Source organism: Amphibalanus amphitrite, unplaced genomic scaffold, assembly GCF_019059575.1.
Source record: "Amphibalanus amphitrite isolate SeventyFive unplaced genomic scaffold, NRLGWU_Aamphi_draft 000610F_arrow, whole genome shotgun sequence".
Classification (NCBI taxonomy): Eukaryota; Metazoa; Arthropoda; class Thecostraca; order Balanomorpha; family Balanidae; genus Amphibalanus; species Amphibalanus amphitrite.
The window spans coordinates 63,200-82,728 of record NW_024882104.1 but is presented as its reverse complement, the minus strand read 5'-3'; the positions used below and the strand labels follow the sequence as shown (position 1 = coordinate 82,728).

Below are 19,529 nucleotides of genomic sequence, written 5' to 3'. Positions count from 1 at the left end.
TGGCTATTGACATGTAGACCGGTTTTCTTTTTCTTGAAAGATTTCTCTAGAGTCCGATCGACTGTTCGCCCCCTGATTTTGCATCGGTTGACACCAACTCTCGCTCTAACTGCCCGTCAGGTAAAGTCAGATCGCAGAGACGGCACGGCCGTCAGCTTCGGCGACTTCATGCTGACCCGGCTGTCGCGTGGCCTCGCGCCCGTCAACCGGAACACACTCTCGCGGGAAGACCTGCTGCATCACCTGGAGACGGTGGACGACCCCGCGGAGCGCCTACGCCAGCTGCGGGAGCTGACAGACTGCTGGCGACAGGCCGAGAGGCGGCGCTGCGTCTGCCTGCTGCTGCTGGCAGCGCTCATCCGCCGAAACTTGGTACAAGTCCGGGATGCACAGATCTGCTTTAGCGAGCTGGAGTTAGAGCTGAGGCCGAAAGGTAAAAAACTTCGCAGTGTGAAGCTGTTCGATGACGACAACGGCCCGGAGATGGACGCTGTGGAAGAAGCTGCCGAGGAGATAATCGATCTCATCTCACCTCCCGAAAAGTGTGATATGCCGCTCACCTACTGCCTCCAAAGGGCCTACGACCGATTCGCTATGAATGACTCAATAGAGGCTTTTCTGAAGTTGGTGGTTGGTGGTGGCGAGCTTGAGGCGAATGATGAAGCACGAAAGACGTCTCTCGGAAGTACGAAGGAGGATAGTGCACCTGCGGAAGGAGATGACCTGAGTCACGAGGCTGAGGGGCAAACCGTGAGGCCGTTCAAGGGGTAGTGCTATCCGTGATAACGGCAGTGTGAACACACAGAAGTGCCTAAAATATGCATCACTGAGGAAGTGAACACTTAGACGATAACGCTTCCCTACAGGCGAGAGAACTTAGTACGCAGCAGCTCCCGAGGCATTTGCTATGAGGGTGAAGTACTGCCTTATGTGATGCCATGTGGTTCTTTTAAAATGAAGCATGATATGCTGGCTTGTGAGATAAGATGTGATACGAGGCAAACTGATACTCTCTGAAGAGTAAAACAGCGAATGTTATTAAAAAGTTCGAGCCAGATGAAAGATGGAACTGTGAAAAAAATGAGAGCAGTGAATGCTGGAGGGAGAGGAGACCTTGCGCTATGCCATTGCCTAAAAGAAGTTATGATTTGTTGTGAAGGATGAGGAATCAGGAATCGTCTTCTGTCGCCTTGTTGATGCTAGGCCAGTCAGCTGAATTTGTCCTGGTTATTAACACCATTGTGTTTAATTTGCGAAATTTCATTGCGAATTATTTATAAGTGCGTAGTAGATAGTACGATGTATAAAGGAATCCCTTTTCTATTTCGCCTATGTATATGTGAAAATGCTGATAGTTGTGTCGAGGGTTATGTTCGTCTTGTTGAGAGGTACGCCTAATGATATATTTTCCACACGACGACTGCGTTTTGTTAAGGTTACATCTTTTGGCATATTCACAATAACGGTTTATTTCGTACCGAAATCGGTACATATACACAATACACATCACCACAACACTTCAACAAACACAAAGACACAGGAAGCGAATGTAAAATGCGTGTTTCCCTACATCCGGTACACAAACCGATCTGGAGCTTCAGCATTCTCCCCCGCACAATTTCATCGATCCGGGCAACCAATACATTTATGAAATTCAAAAGGCGAGATAGCGGACAACTCCAAGTCATTGAGTTCATACTGCTGACGCAGTCGCAAGTGTTGCTGCGCTGCCGGACTAGAGATGTCAATCGGATACCAACTTTTTGGTATACCGATACCAAGCCGATACCAAATTGGTATTTGGTATTTCAATCCTAATGTGCTTGGTATTTTGTTGGTATTATGAGCCCTTACTAATGTATAAGAGGCTGAGAAATTGGTACAAAGTCGGTATTTCCCTCATGTTATGAAATTGGTTCGGTATCGGTATTTTCTCCAGCGGGGCGCATGGTTAAATGTACCGGTGTATTGAAGAGAGGGCGTCACCCATCCCAGCACCAGCTGCGCTGAAAATACTTCACTTGCCTTTATCCCATTCTTCTAAACTTTATCTTTAGGTATATGTAGGTCAGAAAAAACTGGTCTTTTATATATTTGCGCGCATATCAACAACTAATTGTCATTAACATCAACCAATTCTCTCGCGTCTTAATCCCTGGTCCTTCAAAACTGATCAAAGACCACCGTAGCCCCTGCCGGCGGCACTGCGGTACACCACACCCGATCCTCGGTAACCAGACCCGAGAGCACCACCTAAACCCAGTCCGGAGCCACCACCAAAGGTCACACCGCCTCCAACTCCGTAGCCAGGACCGCCAGAGGCGCCCAGAGCAAGTGAGCCCAGCCCTGCGGTGGACCCACCATAGCCGAGGGGCGTGGTCTGCCGATGGTGTGCCACGCCCTCGTAGGTCACCCTGGCGTTGTAGCCCGAGTTGCCGTCCACCCAGTAGGTGACGATCTGCCTCCGGCCGTCGGGAAGCAGCGTCGAGTACGAGCCCTCGGTGCGGTCCCCGAGACGGTTCTCCTGTGAGTCGATGTCCACGCCCGAGTAGGCGTCCTTCACGGAGTAGCCGGTGTTGTAGTCGGGCACTGCGTAGTAGTCCAGGGAGTTTCCTGGCCCGTAGGCTCCTCCAAGACCGTGTCCGAGGGAGCCCTGGAGAGCTCCGACCTGACCTCCAAGACGTCCTCCTGCGAGCGGACGGCTGTATCCGCCGGCCGCGACGACAGCCACCAGCGCAGACAGCACGAACAGCTGGGATAAAGAATGAAAGTATCAGCAGTGGAACACTGGCTTACCGAGAAGAGATATACTTTCTTATAGTTTTTTTTTGGTTGAGAAATAATAAAGGGAAAGTTACTAATAATTAGCATTTAGTTAATATTTTACTTTATTACGGCATTGTATATCACATGCACCAATGAGTGATGTAACTTTTTACGAGGTCCACTATTCTACTCAAATGAACTGCAGTGCTGACGATTCTGTAACGTTCGGTTGCTGAGTAATTTGCACCGTTACAATATGCTCTTGTTGACTACATTACCTTCATGTTTGCAGAATGTGTGCCAGTAGAGACTGATGCCTTGCTTGGTTCACCTCTGGTCTTTATATTGCTCTGTATAAACTCTCTCACTGGGTACTGACATAGGGAAAACTGGGTCACGCACCACGCAAGCTTACGGGAAGGAGTATGGGAACCAAGATTACTTTATGGGAACTGCGAACAGAGGAAAACCATGCGAGTGGTCGGTAGAGAGGTAGCAAAACGCTAAGAGATAACGAGTTTCTTTAGCTAATTATAGCAGCGCACTAGTGTCCAGCGCAAGGTATAGTCTGATTGTAAAGCAAGTGATGATGTTGTACTTTTCACAGCCAATGAGTTTCCTGGAGTGGTAGGCTGTGCCGCATCACACGGACTGGGTTCACAGTTAAATGCTGTGACCCAACGCTCCCCATAGATACTATTAATTGCGTGATAAACGGCACAACTTAGCGCTCCAGTCAACTGATCAACTGAAATATGTAGTCAACTGTACGACAAGGGTCGCTTTGTAGGTATATTGATATCTGATCCTACACTCCTGCATGGATGTCCTGAGCGATTTGTTTTGAAGCAGATGTAAGACACGTTTGACGTTTCTTTTAACTGAATGAGTTTGACCTGAACAAATAACATCAGACGTTTTTACCTAAATCATTTGCACCTACTATCTGTATCATTTATAACTAGTTTGTTCGTTCTTTACCTTGCGGTAAAAGACGACATTTTTAATCGGGCTGCAAAGGGATTACAAGTTATGTACACCGATAAGTGATTGTATCTGCAGTGAGAACCGAAAGTGTATTGTCGTGTAGCAGCCTAACATCTCATACGAGTGAGCTACCTAAACCAATAGCCATTCATACGTTTATGCAACAAATCAATTTGTCATTTGCACACAGCATCCATTCCCAGACGAATTTCCTCTCCGGTCGATTACCATTCATATTCCCAGGCTGTGCGTGCACCCTTTTTCCTCCTGATCAGTTCCCCGGGTGCGGTTATTCAGAGCAGTATAAAGACCGGGGGTCGGGAAGGTCAGACATCAGTCCCTGCTGCTCCATTCTCTGCAAACATGAAGGTAACCAATGCATGATAGAATGAAACGCCTGAAACTATGTACTTATTTGAAGTGCATATTGCTTGATTGACTCATTCATTGACGCCTTTGTAGTTCCACGATTTACCAACAACCTTACGCATTTGAGAACCTTCTGGTGCTGTTTTGTTCTACATAGCTCAACCCTCATATTATCAAAGATATCACAAACATATTTAAATTCATTTCATTTTTCCTCCAGCTGTTCGTGCTGTCTGCGCTGGTGGCTGTTGTCTCGGCCGGTGGATACAGCCGTCCACTCGCAGGAGGACGTCTTGGAGGTCAGGTCGGAGCTCTCCAGGGCTCCCTCGGACACGGTCTCGGAGGAGCCTACGGGCCACGAAACTCCCTGGACTACTACGCAGTTCCCGACTACAACACCGGCTACTCCGTGAAGGACGCCTACTCGGGCGTGGACATCGACTCGCAGGAGAACCGTCTCGGTGATCGCACCGAGGGCTCGTACTCGACGCTGCTTCCCGACGGCCGGAGGCAGATCGTCACCTACTGGGTGGACGGCAACTCGGGCTACAACGCCAGGGTGACCTACGAGGGCGTGGCTCACCATCCGCAGACCACGCCCCTCGGCTATGGGCGGTCCGCCGCAGGGCTGGGCTCACTTGCTCTGGGCGCCTCTGGCGGTCCTGGCTACGGAGTTGGAGGCGGTGTGACCTTTGGTGGTGGCTCCGGACTGGGTTTGGGCGGTGCTCTCGGTGCGGGTTACCGAGGGTCGGGTGTGGTGTACCGCGGTGCCGCCGGCAGGGGCTACGGTGGTCTTTGATCAGTTTTGAAGGACCTGGGATTGGGACGCGGGAGAATTGGTCTATGTAAGTGACAATAAGGTGTTAATATGTGTGCAAATATAAAAAAGACGAAATCTTTTCTTATCTATAAGTTTTAGAAGAATGTTGCTTAGTAAAATTAAACATTTTTGGCTAAGCTGTGGCTGAGAAGTGGGATGGGTGACGACTGACGCCCCGTCCTTGCAATCAGCAGATACGTTTATGCAGATTTTAAAAAAGAATTTTAAGAGAGGATAAATTTCAACATTCGCCCGTATAAGGGGGGATCGAACGGACCCCCCCCCTCGGTTTTTCACGAATAACTCAGGTAAAAAGCGTTCCATCGCGACGAGACGTTCAGTACCCTCGGGTTAATCAATTTTACACCTGCCCCGGAAATTTCACGACCCTGACCCAAATGACCTTTGACCTGTGACCTACTTTTCGAGACCATGTTTGGCCGGAATCGCGATTCGGCGTATGTCGGCTCGCATTAGCCGCGCGTTTGCAATCGTTTCGTGGGTTTAAGCGTTCAAACATGGGATATGATGTTGCTCCCATGCATCAGGATGGGTGTCAATTGTCAAGGTCACCTGAAGGTCAGGTCCGGTCATTGACCTTTAATGAACTCGGCTCACTTTTTCGAATCGAACATGTTTTAAGCTATTTTTTGAAACTGAATTCGAATTTAGCAACCCTTTGAACATTTACGAAGTAGTTTTGGTGCCTTCGTAATATGTTACGAGGCTGTCGGAGGCGGTTACCACCTACTACGAATGCCCTTACTGGTTGACCTGACCTGACCTGACCCGACCTGGCCTAAATGCATGAAGACATCATCTGTGATCAAAACTAACATGATATACGTGATCAGCACCTTTGAAAAAAAACAGCAGCCACACTATACGACGTTCTAACAGGTCCCGATTTTCCCGAGTTTTGGCGGTGTGAGCGACTTAAGCGAGTGTCATTTGAGCGAACGTCATTTGAGCGAACCATTTTCAGCGAATGGCAATTCAGCGATTATCAAGTTCAGCGATTATCAAATATAGCGATAATCAATTTTAGCGAAAGCTATGTTTCAGCGACATCTATTTCATGGACTACAATTTGAGCGACTGTCAGTTCAGCGAAACACTTCATCGTCCTGTAACGGTGTATTTTTTTTTCTTTTTTACTTTTGCGAGCGTATACGTACTAATGGTTCCGGAATTTCTCATGGTTATCCGGAACTGGATGGCGGATGTCACGTTCAAAGGTCAGACATTGAGCTCCAAATTTAATGCTACATTTCTCTACATGCTACATTTGGGTCATTGACCTGACCTGGAAGGTCAATCAATGACCAAGGACCTTAAAATTGGGTATCATCGGCTTCCTCTTGTCATGGGCAACACGCTCGTTTTTTTTTCCCGCAAAGCTCTAGTTTGATCAGGGGCGAAACGGCAAGGAGCGGGTCCAACGGATCCCCCCCCCCCTTATACGTTCACGGCTGTCAAAACACCAATACGGGCGAGGGCTAATATAAGAGACCTTCAGGTGAGTAACATAACAATCACAAAAGCTATCTGGTCCCATGCGGTGGATGTCAATATATTCATTCTTTACAAAATATCAGCCCTCGTCTGGATAATGTATCACTGAGCGTACCTCAAAGCACGACGACCATTAAACTCGTCGCCGCTACCGCAAACACATTTTACTTGTTGTTATCATACAAAGGATCCCTTTACCTATATATCGTATTTTCAACACGCACTTTGATAATTCATTCGCGGGAATAACTTAACCATTTCGCAAATTAAACGCATTTGTGTCAATCGCCAGAATAGGACTCATTCGGCTAACTGGCGCAGCTTCAACAAGGCAACAGAAGATGATTCCTGATCGTTCACAACGAATCACCATCTCTCTTCATGTAATGTCTCGTCGCAACGACTAATCTCCCCAGTATCAACTATCTTTTTTCACAAGCTCCAGCTTTCATCTGTTTCTCGTACTTCTCAAGAACATTCGCTCTTTTAATGTTTAGAGGGCATCAGCTTTCAGCTTCGTATCACATCTTGTCTCACAAGCCTGCGTATCTTCGTTCATCTTTGAAGTATCACCTGGCATCACAAAAGGCAGTAACTCACATTCACAGCAAAGTCTCGCTTTCTACCGCTTGATCTACCGCACCCTGTGATCTCTCGCATGTGGCGAGAGCGTGAACTTCTGAAAGTGTTCACTTCTCAAGTCCTTGACTTCTAATGCGTTTCTTGTGTGTTCACACTGCCGTCATCCAGGGAGAACGTCACCCCTTTCACAACCTCACGGTTTCCCCCTCAACCTCGTGACTCAAGTTAGCTCTTTCCGAAGGTGCGCTTTCCTCCTTCGTGTTTCCGAGAGACGTCTTCCGGGGTTTCCCGGAGGGCTTGCCATCATCTTTAGGCTCTTCGCCAGAAGACTGGGAATCAGCATCCTCTGTTGAGTCGTCCATAGCGAATCGGTCGTAAACTTCTTGCAAGTAAGCTTTGCACTGTGTAGGCTGCTTTTTGACAGATGAGATTAAATCGATTATCTCCTCGGCAGCTTCTTTCACTTCGTCCATCTCCGGGCCGTTGTCGTCATCGAACAGCTTCACACTGCGAAGTTTTTTACCTTTCGGCCTCATCTCTAACTCCAGCTCTCTAAAGCAGATCTGTGCATCCCAGGCTGGAACCAGGTTTCGGCGGATGAGCGCTGCCAGCAGCAGCAGGCAGACGCAGCGCCGCCTCTCGGCCTGTCGCCAGCAGTCTGTCAGCTCCCGCAGCTGGCGTCGGCGCTCCGCGGGGTCTTCCACCGTCTCCAGGTGATGCAGCAGGTCTTCCCGCGAGAGTGTGTTCCGGTTGACCGGTGCGAGGCCACGCGACAGCCGGGTCAGCATGAAGTCGCCAAAGCTGACGGCCGTGCCGTCTCTGCGGTCTGACTTCACCTGGCGAGCAGTTGGAGCGAGATGTGGTGTCACGCGTTCATGCTAAAATCAAGGGGATAACAGATGGCATTTTATGACGATCGGACTCTAGGTCGATATGAGATCGGAAGATCGGAAGCATGTGTCACAGATACGTGATTCCGCAGATGATCAACACAGGCAAGGCAACTGAGATTCTGCAGCCTTGTTGCCGTAGTGCTCCTCGCCTACGACCTACCTGGAGTTTGTCAAGCACTGCGCATGCGTCAGCGAAAAAGTCGATCAGTCGCGGCATCTTCAGCACAGCTCGGAAGACAACATCGACGAGCGCGTAGAGTCCGTACTCGGTTTGTACCGAGACGTGGCGCATCTTCTTCAGCAGGTGCGGCGCGTTCTCGCCGGTCAGCTTGTTGATGAGGCCGGTGAGCTCTCTGACTGCCCCAAGATCCGGGTGCTCCGAGCTGGATGGACCTTGGCGACTGTGTGGGGGCGTCCAAGCAGGAACACCTGCGAAAGAGGCGCAGTCGTAATCGCATGAGCTTGTGGAAGAAAAGAAATTGGTGGCACCGGGCATCTTCACCTTAGGTAAATGGGCAGAAAACTACATCAAAGCCATGAGACATGCTCTGGAAGCAGTTGGTACTTCGGTTTGTGTACAACTCTGCAATTTTCCAGGGTTTAAACAGCAGCTAGTTGGAACAAGGTGCTTGTGACGCTTGCACGTGATAAATCCCTTTAGTAAACTTGATGACTTCATTAAAAACAAATCGTAAATGTCAAATTTCATAGTTCCTAGAACAATAAGCAATGTTGTCTGACTTAACAGACACACCTATAATACAGTTAAATAATAAAATTGAAGGTCAACAAACGGACTCCCTCCGGATGTGACACGATCTCGTCCCATTGGGCCCGACGGGGTGATACCCCACCTGCACTGCCGCTGTCCTGCCGTCTGTTGTCCAGCCACCAGCGGACCTCCTCCTCGACAGTGTCTGCCACCGCGTCGACCAGATTCGTCACCTCTTCTCCAGGCTCGATGATGGTGTCGCCTGCGCAGGAAATGGCAGGTAATTTCACTGGTTTTGTGAAGTGAGCACAAAACCAGTGAAACCAGTGTAATTGAACTCCAACTCACGGTATATCCGCAGAGTTAAATGACTCAAACATAATTACAAGAAGAACAGACGCTGGTCAATAAGAGGCACATGCGTGCCTCAACTGCCAGTGACAACAACAGGATATAACCCTTAAACGCAGTCAAAATAGTGTAAGCACAGATACATAGAAAGGGAGAAAGGGAAAGGGAAAGGGAGAGGCACGAGTACGGGAGGCACAAGCAAACGATACAAAGGGTCAGAGAATCACTAACCGCAGCTGGCAAAGAAGCCGAATAGCATCGTCATCGGCACGTGGATCGTATCGACCACATCCAGCTGCTGCAGGGGCTGGTCCAGCACCTCGTTCACGCTCAGCACCGTTTTGTACACGTCCTGCAGCTCGTTCTGAAGGTGCATCGCTTTCCGGTCCGTCCGACCTCTCGACGGCTGTGCAAAGCGCCATGGCCAGGCTCGGGTTCGCCACTCGGCGGCCACTGAAGCGCTCAGGCCCAGCGCTGAGGGCGGCGTGTCGGCCGGCGTCATCGCCAGCAGGGTCAGCAGCACGGCGCGCACCTGACCTCGCCCACTGCGAGGGGTCGTGACGCGGCGCCACTCGACCAGCGCGGCGGCCGGCAGCCGCAGCAGCTCTGGCAGCGCGTCCAGCGTGTTCGGCCGCAGCTGTAGCGTGCTGAGCGCCGCTCGCAGTCGGCTCTGCTCGCCTCCCAGCAGGACGCGCTCCAGCAGCGGCGCGCCCCACGTGCAGCTGGCCAGCAGCTGGTGCTTCTTGCCCCTGTGGACGGCACCAAGCAGCACCAGCGGCTGGGTCGGAGCTCCCAGCAGCGCCGAGAGTCTCGCCTGCAGCGGCACAGCTGCCATGCGGCTGAACGGAAGACCGTGATCTTCCACCATGGGGGACAATGTTATGGGCACATTGTACAGGACTCGGAGACAGCGCTTCTGTACGCAACCGCTAGCTGCCGCTTGTCGCAGTGCCGGTGGATGTGGGAACTTGACCCAAGCGGGAACGGTTTTAGCTGCGGGTGGAGTGGGGTCATACAGTGGTAACCTGCGGTCAGGGATGGGTGGGTCAGAAGGGGCTTGATTGGGGCCAGAGGGGGCTGGAGTGGGGTCAGTGGGGGCTGGAGTGGGGCCAGTGGGGGCTGGAGTGGGGTCAGTGGGGTCAGTGGGGGCTGAAGTGGGGTCAGTGGGGGCTGGAGTGGGGCCAGTGGGGTGTGGAGTTGGACTAGAGGAAGCTGGAGTGGGGTCAGAGAGCTCTGAAGTGCGGCCAGAGGAGATTGAGGGAGCCACAGCAGCAGCAATGTCGCACAGCACCATCCCATTGGACAGCGTCATAGTCCTGGCGTCCCGGAGAAACTCGAGACTGCTCTTCTCCGGGCAGCTCACGATTCGGTGAACTTCGTCTTTGATGTTGCACTTATCCTGTTCGGATATTTGGCATCCGCAGAGCACCTGAAAGCGAGTCATGCTATCAGAAACAGTTCCATTATAACTTCTTTTGGCCTGATTATCTGCCACTCCCCTACATAGATAGTAGATATATATGTTTTCAAATATAACCTTATGTTCAATGATTGCGAAATGCAAAAGGTTCCAAAGTTAATTACAAAATGAATATATTTCGGACACTGTCCTTCTTCAGTTCAGAATTGCAACTTAAATCATTTAGTCACAACAGCGCCAGAATATGTCGATAACAGCTAAGTTAGGAAGTCTCACATTGGTAAATACTCGCGCAAAATAGACAACCATCTTACAGTTGAAATGTTCACAAGGTACCCTTTCATATAAATATAATACATGTGTCCACAATTTACACATTAATTCATCCCTATCATCTATCAACCAGTAAAACGCCTTTTGGGCGAAGAACGAGCGAGCGAGATAGTGAGCCCTGCACGTGCAGAAGGGCGAGAGGGTACTTCCAACGGGCCTGCGCAAAGCACCCTTCTAACCGGTAGCTAGCGGTGTACCAAATTTGAACGCAATCGGCCCAGCCGTTCCTGAGATCTGGAAGCGGCATTCTGCACGTGCGCACGTGCAAACGGGGTCCAAACTGACTTTTGCACGGCACCCTACTAACTGGTCCCCAACCTTGTACCAAATTTGAGCGCAATCGGCCCAGCCGTTCTCGAGATCTGGAAGCGCCCCCTGCACGTGCGCACGTGCAGTAGCACCTTAACCGTAACACATGGGAATGCATTGCCTGGTGGGTGCCTACCTGTATGCCAAGTTTCAGCGAAATCGCCCCAGTAATTACCGAGTTATTAAAATGGGAACAAATTTGACACCTCTTATTGTTGTATTTTGCACGTGCAATGGGGGTGACCGACATGCATCGAGAGTATCCTATTTTTGGTAGAAGGGATGCTGCTACCCTATAAAAATTACCGCAAGTCAATCGCCCAAGCGGTTGCTGAGATATGAGCCTCTCAAAATCACTACTTTTGCAAAACAGCTTGAACACCCTTGACTTTTCACGTAGCACGTGCCACGACGGTCACTGAGATGTATCAAAAGTAGTCAATTACGGGGTAGAAGGGATGGGGCTACCCAGCAAAAAAGACCGCAGGTCAATTGGTCCAGCGGTTGCTGAGATATAAGCCTCTCAAAAGCGTTACAGGCCGGGCTGGGCCGGGCCGCTCATACTGAGATTTTTCCGTTATATTGAAAAGACTCGCTTCGCTCGCTGCTCGCTCGTAATCACTAGACCACAAGCATCTAGTCGTCTATTCGACCATCGAGCCATGCAATCAGTCAAACATCCAACCATCCATGTACTCACACATCACTCAGCTATAGATAATTTGACAATCAAGTCATCAAAGGCCACCATCTTACATCAAAGAGTTTAAGTACTTTACCATTAAACCATTCATTCAAACCTCGAAACAATACTCAATCGTTCAATCATTCATGTTCATCCATACATTCATACATTCATTCATTCATTCATTCATTCATTCATTCAATCATTCATTCATACAATCATCCAATTATTCAGTCCTTCATTCATTCATTCATTTTCTCACACACCATTCTTCAATATGGTTGAATATAAAAGCCACTTGTCATCAATACACACATGATCAGTGAATCAGTGGCAAAGGCATCAGAACAGAAGACGTTACAATAGCGAAGTTGTAAATGCTAGAGCACTACAGGACAGGATCAGTTCCTCAGTTCTTTCCCTTGGTCTATGACTCGTTACCCTTTAAATGATGGCCCAGGCCGCTATGTTGCTGTTTAGAGCTGGGCGAATCTGTTTGATCCAAAGAGACTCCGCTATTTTCCTGCCTCTACTTTCATCGCATGCCTGCAGAATCTTTGCCCTTACATTATGGGGTCCCGGCCGACACTGGGGATGCTGTGTTCGGAAATGCTCGCCCCACGGGGAGTCATTCCGCTTGTTTTTAGCATCTCGCAAATGTTCGTTGTAGCGGAGGCGCACCGAACGTCCCGTCTCACCAACATAACTCTGGTTACACAGTTCACACGTGAGCTGGTACACCACACCTGAGCTGTGGCATCTTCCTTTCAGTCCGGTGGCGCACGAGTGGCATCGAGAGCCACCGGGACAGGGTGGAGGCTGGAGGGCTGACCTGACCAGATCAGGATATCTTTTCCAAGCGGGTTTCTGAAAAACCGAGCGACGTTCCGCGTATCGCTACGTGGCCCAGGAGCTGAGTTAGAAGGGGGGTGTTCAAACACACCCCCCCCCCCCAGCAGCCGCGTGGAAATCCAGGACCCCCAGCCGGGCGCGGGTTAAGACTTGCCGTGAAAGGTAAGCAATGCCGGAAGAACAAACCTCTTCCAGGGCAGCTTCCATCGACTCCTGGTCGGAGAGCCACCGCATCAGCAGGTCCAGTCGTCGTAGTTCCTCCCCCTCCACTGAATGGTACTGCTCTTCAAGTTTCGCAAAGAATGCGTCGAACAGGGCTGGCAGAAGCGAAACGGTACCCGGGATTGTCGAGACGAGGGGCAGCATCTTGGCAGAGATGCCGAACTCCTCCAGGAACCTGTCCAATCAAACAGATCAATTTTGTGTCATATTTTCAGTGATGTGTTCAATAGGTTTTGCCAAGTGTTCCTACCGTTGAAGAGTTGCATTGCAACCCAACAAAGTAACCGTTATTATGTCTGTCTTTTTTTCAGAAAGGCGGAACTTCAAACAAGTAAAAAAGGTCCTAATTCATTAAAACGAAAGCAAATAGATTTAATGCTCTTTGTTAAGGCAATCGGAGGTAAGGCCAGTCATGAGCGCATCGCTGCCTCGATTGTGATATTTCATTTACGGGAGCTAAGCTCACGTTTAACCCTCGCCCGCACATGGGGGGGGGGGTTGCCACCCCCCCAGGTAGTCTTTCTGCTCTGCACTCAACATTTTTAGAGCTAGAGCTGATTTTTCGTATAGCTGCTCCTCTATCCTTTCCTAATGTCCACTGAAAATTTCAAGTTTCTGTGGTTTTTGGTTTCGGAGATATGACCTTGTTTTTCAGGTCATGTCATGACCCAAATGGCCAATTTTCAACATCTTGCGTTGGCTATGGGCCTTGTGAGCTTTTGACACCTTGATTTCGGCCTTTTTTGCCAGTCTTACCTCCCACCTATCATGGAACATGTTGTTCGACGATGTACAGATGTCAAGGTCAAGGTCAAGGTCAACCTAGGTCATCTAAGATAATTGCGTTTTAGGCAAGCGGAATTTACTTTTTGTGAAGTTTTTTGACTGCATTTTTGGTAAAAGCTTCTCAGATCATTATTTCATGTAATACATGGACACATAAACAGTCGGTGCACACATCAGTATACACACAGACACACACAGACATACAAACACATATAATTGACCTTGACCTAACTTGACCTGAAATGACCTCAGCAGCAAAAAACTGGTCGGGTAGTGTGACAAAGAGGTTCTAGCTGGCTTGGCACCAGAAAACGGCATCGTCATCGGTATATGATAAGCAGCGCACTTGATATCCAACGGTGACCAAAAACAGCAACATTTTTTAGTTTGACCTGACCTGGAAGGTCAATGACTGACCTGAGAAGGTAAAACTGGGTATCATCGGATTTGTCTCTTCCCAAAGAATCTTTTTGGTCTTTACCGCTAAGCTCTATCTCCAACAGGAACGAAATGGCGCGGGTGGCGGCAACCACCCCCCCCCCCCCATGTGCGTTCTAGGATGGGAAAATGGCATGTGCGGGCGAGGGTTAAGCTATGCTACGTTTAGGACTATTTAGGATTATTTATGTTTAGCCGTCTCAGTCATCACCTTTCCGGATGGAACACCTCACAGGGCATGTAGAACCCCGTCTGTCCAGGCGGCGGGCGACGAAGCTGCAGCGTGGCCCTTTTCCGGGGGCGGGGTACCTTGACGGCGACTACGTTCAGGGTCAGGTACTTGTTCTGATTTCCCATAATGGGACAGTCCAGTTTTCGGGCCAGCGCAGCAAACTCGGCAGTGGCATCATTCAAACAGACGATGTGCGGTATCTCCAGGCGCCGAAGAACCTGTGGAAGTAGGGGAGACCCGGGAGGTATGGGCCGGTTTTGTGAAAAGGCAATTGTCTTCCAGTGCGCAGTGGCTAGACCTGGTTTTTCACTCTGTGTACGTGAAATTGCCTTTCGCCTGTAAAGTGTGCCTGATATTAGGCATCTGGGATAAACTATTTTGTTTCGAGATAGCTTTTAACAAATCATGCGCTTTTTCGATCAATCAAAATACACCGGGAGGCATGGGCCATGGCCCGGGAGGTATGGGCCGGTGCCATGTTTCATATTCTTTTCTCAACATTGAGAACAATACTCGTAGCTGGGCTCTACCTTGAGCTCTCTTAGAGCTCAGGTACCGCATAAGCGGCCAACAGCTCAGCGGCCAACAGCCAACAGTTCATACTGAAATGTACAGTACCATTTGATGAGCGGTTTCGTAGTAGTTACATTGCCAGAAAGCGATCAAATGCACCATACCATGTATTTGTGAACACTTACAAGCGATGTTTTCCCCTAAGATCATACGCGCGTCCAGGTGCTGAATATTGGGGAATAATTAGTAATTACATCTGTATCCGCCTATGATTTTTGAAAATGCATATTTTTAGGATCCATGTGAATTCCTGGTTCATTCTCTATCGATCGGCAAAAGTTGCGTTAAGATTGGTTCAGAAACCTGGCCGTGATAAACAGTCTAAAATGTATTTGCAATTTGCCCGTTTTTACCCCCCTCTACCCCCCTATTGACATTTTTTAATTTTTATTTTTTTAGAAATGTAGATCACGTTGAGCGAAATCGAATGCCGTTTGAATTTTGAAAATCGGCCCGTTAGATCTCGAGATATCAGAGGGGGGGTCGTAAACAGCCCCCCCCCCCCCAGCCAGCAATTCGCTTGGGCTGAACTGTGGCAAGCGTCGGGCAGCTTGGGCTTAGCTTGGGTTTGCCCACTTTGATGAAAACCAATGTATTTTTTACTAGGGCTGAGCTGGGGCATGCCGCAGCTATGCCCACGTGCGGATAGCAGTAGCTCAGCCCGACATCTGCCCGCGCATCCAAAACAGGCTTAACTTGGGCGGAGCGCGGGCTGATCAAGCTGGCTGTGTCCTTCGGCTAACTGGAGTAAAGCCGGAGCTTAGCCATACTTGTTCGGCTGTTCGCGCATGCGCAGTTCTGCGCCAATCATGTGCAGCGTTTGTGACAGTCTGTGCGCTGTGCGACGAAACGACACACCGGTGTTGGGGCATTTGGTGGTTGATGTTTGGGCGCGTGTGACAGCGCGAAGAAGGGATAGTGCTCACTAGTCACTGCTCTTATCAAGTGGACTGGCATGGAGTTTTACGGTAGGTAAGTGTATTGATTAGTGCGATTGATCGTATGTAAACGTCATGATTTTGACTGGGTTTCACGCCATCAAACATGAAGCTGAATAGCTGTTCAGCCTAGCGACTTATACCCTCGCTCAGAAAAGCTGCATTCCGTGCCTTTATATCTTTGTGAAATACCAGCACTTCTGACCCAGGAAAATGAAATACAAAACACAAATATTTGTCTACTTATCACCGAGCACGCTCATTCTCTGTCCGCATTTAAAATCAAATGAACATTTTATACGGATCAATGAGAAGTGTTTTTACAGTATTAATGCATCAATAAGTTATTTTTCAAGCAAACATGCAATGTAAATTAAACCAATTAATTTCTTTTTCAGGTACGTACCATTAGAGCAAATGGTTCCAAAAAATGGAAAAGTTATACAAACCAGGACCGGGTGGACCCGCAGTCGCCCTCGCCAAGTGGTTTAGCGGAAACTGCCTGCTTATAATTAAGTAGGTATACCTACATATACGGAAACTGCGCCGAAAGCTGGCCGACCACCTACTGCAGATGTGTGTGTGTGGAGGAGCCAGACGCCTCCAAAGCTCCCATTCACCAGAGTGAAGTTCCTTATAAACGATTGTTTGCTTATTGCTTTATGTCTTATGAGCGATTACTTGCTGTCCTTACTTTATGCTTTCAGTTGAGTGTTTAACCAAGTATTATGAACGGGGAGGGAGGCTAGCGGGCCTTGTGATTGTTTTATGGTTTTGATGGCGTTTTTCATGACTCATGCCATATTACTGCTGCAGTTTGCAGTCCACTGTTTCATGTATTTGTGTTTCATTTGACGTGTCTGTAGTCGTTTGAAATATACATTCAATTAAAGTCAACCACTACTTTCCTTTTGCAATGCACGAGCCTCGATGTCCGGTTAACAGAGCATATGAGTGACCGTAACAATTTTAAATATGCATTGAAACCGCACAACCTGCTGAAAGTGCATTGGCTGCTCCTTGCTACTTGATCCAGTGTGAAGCAAAAGCAAGATGAAGTCAAGTCGAGGCTTGAGAAAACAGGAGCCATCACTCGAGCCGAACCCGAGCAAAGCCACAGCAGTTTGCAATGTATAAACCCCATTCACTTCTATGGCTTAAGTCGGGATAGACAGGGCACACAGAGTGGGCTTGCCGGAGTTCAGCCCGCTCGGGCCCAGAGTAATCTCCATTATATAAATGGATTCACTGCTCGGGCTTAAATCGGGCTAACGCCAATCGTCGCTCAACTAGGGCTAAACTACGGCTGTCCGGAGCTCGCAGAGCGGGCATACCTCCGGTAGAGCATGGGCTTTAGTCGGCGTATTTGTGTCATACGCCGACTTTAGCCCAAGCCCTAGCCGACTTTAGCCCGACTAAAAATCTCGGGCAATCCGCACTTGAGCCTGCTTGGGCCCGGAGCAAAATTGCTGGCTGGGCCCCTGCCACTAATAGGGGTAGCCAGGAGCCTGCCACTAATAGGGTTAATAGACAAATTATTAGATGAATGTGATGAATGTATGATGGGTGTTGAGGCAAGCATGGATGAAATTCGAACAAAATTTGCCATCAAGACAAAGGCTGAAAATGGTCTTTTCACGTCAGTTCCGTGAAAAATACGTTAACGCTTGGCGTTAGAGGTGCAGCCGGCCCCCCGTTTCCTGGAGGTGCCCGGCATATGAGGGAGCCGGCCACAGAGGGTGCGGGCGCCAATTGGAGGCTAGATAAGAGCCAGCGGTCGGGTAAGCAAACACAGCCTCACGTCAGTCCAACAACTCCACTTACACTGTCGATTGTCGAACACGCCTCAACACTGTCCCACCGCTGCTGTCATGCCTCTCCGGACAACCCGTGCCGTGCCCGACACGGGCGTCTTACCTGTTGCCTATACTACTGTCATGTCCTGCCGACAGCCCTCAGCCCTGAGCCCAGTGCAGCGGTATACGCACGCCGCGGCTAACAGCCGCACCGTAAGGTTTCGCAATTACCGTACGACCGTCACGTATGTACTGACACCATGCCCCGCGCTGTCACTGACCGGCTCACCGCACACAGTCCTATAGCGACAGCCGCCATGCCGCCGCTAGAAAACGCACTGACTCACGCCGCCTTGCCATCTAACACATCAGTCGTGCCGCCGCTGACCGCACCGCCCCGCCCGTTCGCCATGTCGTTCCCACCGCCGCGCCGCGCGCTTGTTTGCTAGGCGCCCACTCTCCTCCCTGCCCGCACTCGTATGGGCGACGCCGTTATCCGCCGGCCTCCCACCCGCTCTTGGCAGCCCTCGCGGCTCAGTGGTTTGCCCGGGCGGCATGTGTGCCGTGTGTCTCTGGGATCCCAGCGACCAGGCTCAGTCCCAGAGAGCTATGGAAGTTTGTACAGCGATACCGGGCGCGAAATTCAACGCTGCGCCCCTGCTACGCCCCGTTTCCACTCACTTTCTACCCAGCGTGGCCGGTTGGTGACGCATTAAACGTTTGCTAATGCTATCCCGTGACCTCACAGCGGCCGTCACCGAGCTCGTTTATTCCACCCCAAAAGTCCCGGGGTACTTATGATCCCCCGTGCCCGCATGGCATACCTCATGCCGCCCCTTGCCGGCATCGTGCCCATATATTTGGGCAAACTTTGGCGTCTTTCAGCTAGGGAGAGCTGGAACACACGCAATAGGAGCTGGCGGAGGTCGAGGCCGCACTACGCCAAATCCTCCCGGATACCGAGGTAAGCCCTCAGTTTAGGCTCATCAGTGATGAGCTTTGTCTCCTTCTGATGAGTCATCACCCCACGCAGGCGCCGGCGACGCCAACGTTAATGGTCTTTTCACGTCAGTTCCGTGCAAAATACGTTAACGCTTGGCGTTAGAGGTGCAACCGGCCCCCCGTTTCCTGGAGGTGCCCGGCATATAAGGGAGCCGGCCACAGAGGGTGCGGGCGCCAATTGGAGGCTAGATAAGCGCCAGCGGTCGGGTAAGCAAACACAGCCCGCCCGGCCTGGCGAGGACACTGCGCCGGCCGCCGGGCGCCTCCAGTGCGTGAGTGGCACGTCAGACGGCGGCCGCTCATGTTTTTCGTTTTTTTTTCTTTCTTATTTTTCCTTTGTCTCCTTCTGTCAACTCCGGCGTCTTTCAGCTAGGGAGAGCTGGAACACACGCAATAGGAGCTGGCGGAGGTCGAGGCCGCACTACGCGAAATCCTCCCGGATACCGAGGTAAGAGACGGGTAGGTCCAGCCCCTCAGTTCAAGCTCATCACCCCACGCAGGCGCCGGCGACGCCAACGTTAACGTTAAAATTTCAGAAATTCACGTTAAACCTTTAAGGCCTGGCTACACATGCGTTTTCTGCGTGCGTTTTTTTGCGAGTTTGCGTGATTTGCGGAATATCGTTCTAGAAAGAAACGACATTACGTTTTTGTTAAATGTTTTTCATATAAACTTTTAATTAACATAAACGTTTTATTAACTTTTATATAATTATTAAAGAAGGTTAATTAATAATAACCTTTTTTCTAGAACGATATTTTGCAAAACACGCAAACTCGCAAAAAACGCACGCAGAAAACGCATAGTGTAGCTAGGCCTAGATGCACCGCGTTTCTCGGGAAATATCAGACAATATACAAGTTTCAAGCAGGATTATCTTCGACTAATAACCAAACAGTTCGGTAAGGATTCTTATGCACTTCGACAATGCTTGTCAGGAGCTGCGCT

The 19,529-nt window shown here is 49.8% G+C and overlaps 4 protein-coding genes across 7 annotated transcripts in view; 2 read left to right on the top strand and 2 right to left on the bottom strand.

Annotated features, from left to right (window-relative positions):
• The window catches only part of LOC122363211, a 30,293-nt gene extending 28,875 nt beyond the window's left edge, over positions 1-1,418 (top strand). For 3 of the 4 annotated variants that reach the window (XM_043332202.1, XM_043332204.1, XM_043332205.1), the window contains one exon: positions 121-1,418. In XM_043332202.1, the coding sequence (XP_043188137.1) occupies positions 121-771 (651 nt within the window). In that variant the 3' untranslated portion in view covers positions 772-1,418. The remainder of the gene's footprint in view (positions 1-120) is intronic. The other variant, XM_043332203.1, reaches the window with a different exon arrangement.
• Positions 1,419-2,173: 755 nt separating this feature from the next.
• LOC122363204 (adult-specific cuticular protein ACP-20-like) lies at positions 2,174-3,050 on the bottom strand. Its single transcript, XM_043332180.1, has 2 exons — positions 3,045-3,050; positions 2,174-2,752 (listed from the first exon to the last, which is right to left on the bottom strand). The coding sequence occupies exons 1-2, from the start codon at positions 3,048-3,050 to the stop codon at positions 2,174-2,176; spliced, it is 585 nt and encodes a 194-aa protein (XP_043188115.1).
• Positions 3,051-4,116: 1,066 nt separating this feature from the next.
• LOC122363203 (cuticle protein 7-like) lies at positions 4,117-4,921 on the top strand. The gene is made up of 2 exons (XM_043332179.1): positions 4,117-4,122; positions 4,343-4,921. Exons 1-2 carry the CDS (start codon positions 4,117-4,119, stop codon positions 4,919-4,921), a joined length of 585 nt encoding a protein of 194 aa, XP_043188114.1.
• A 1,570-nt stretch (positions 4,922-6,491) lies between these two features.
• The window catches only part of LOC122363217, a 28,087-nt gene continuing 15,049 nt past the window's right edge, over positions 6,492-19,529 (bottom strand). Inside the window, exons 4-9 of the mRNA XM_043332213.1 lie at positions 14,252-14,490; positions 12,781-12,991; positions 9,227-10,424; positions 8,787-8,906; positions 8,093-8,361; positions 6,492-7,875 (exon numbers count right to left, since the gene is read on the bottom strand). Coding sequence (XP_043188148.1) covers positions 7,225-7,875; positions 8,093-8,361; positions 8,787-8,906; positions 9,227-10,424; positions 12,781-12,991; positions 14,252-14,490 — 2,688 coding nt within the window. The 3' untranslated portion in view covers positions 6,492-7,224. The remainder of the gene's footprint in view (positions 7,876-8,092; positions 8,362-8,786; positions 8,907-9,226; positions 10,425-12,780; positions 12,992-14,251; positions 14,491-19,529) is intronic.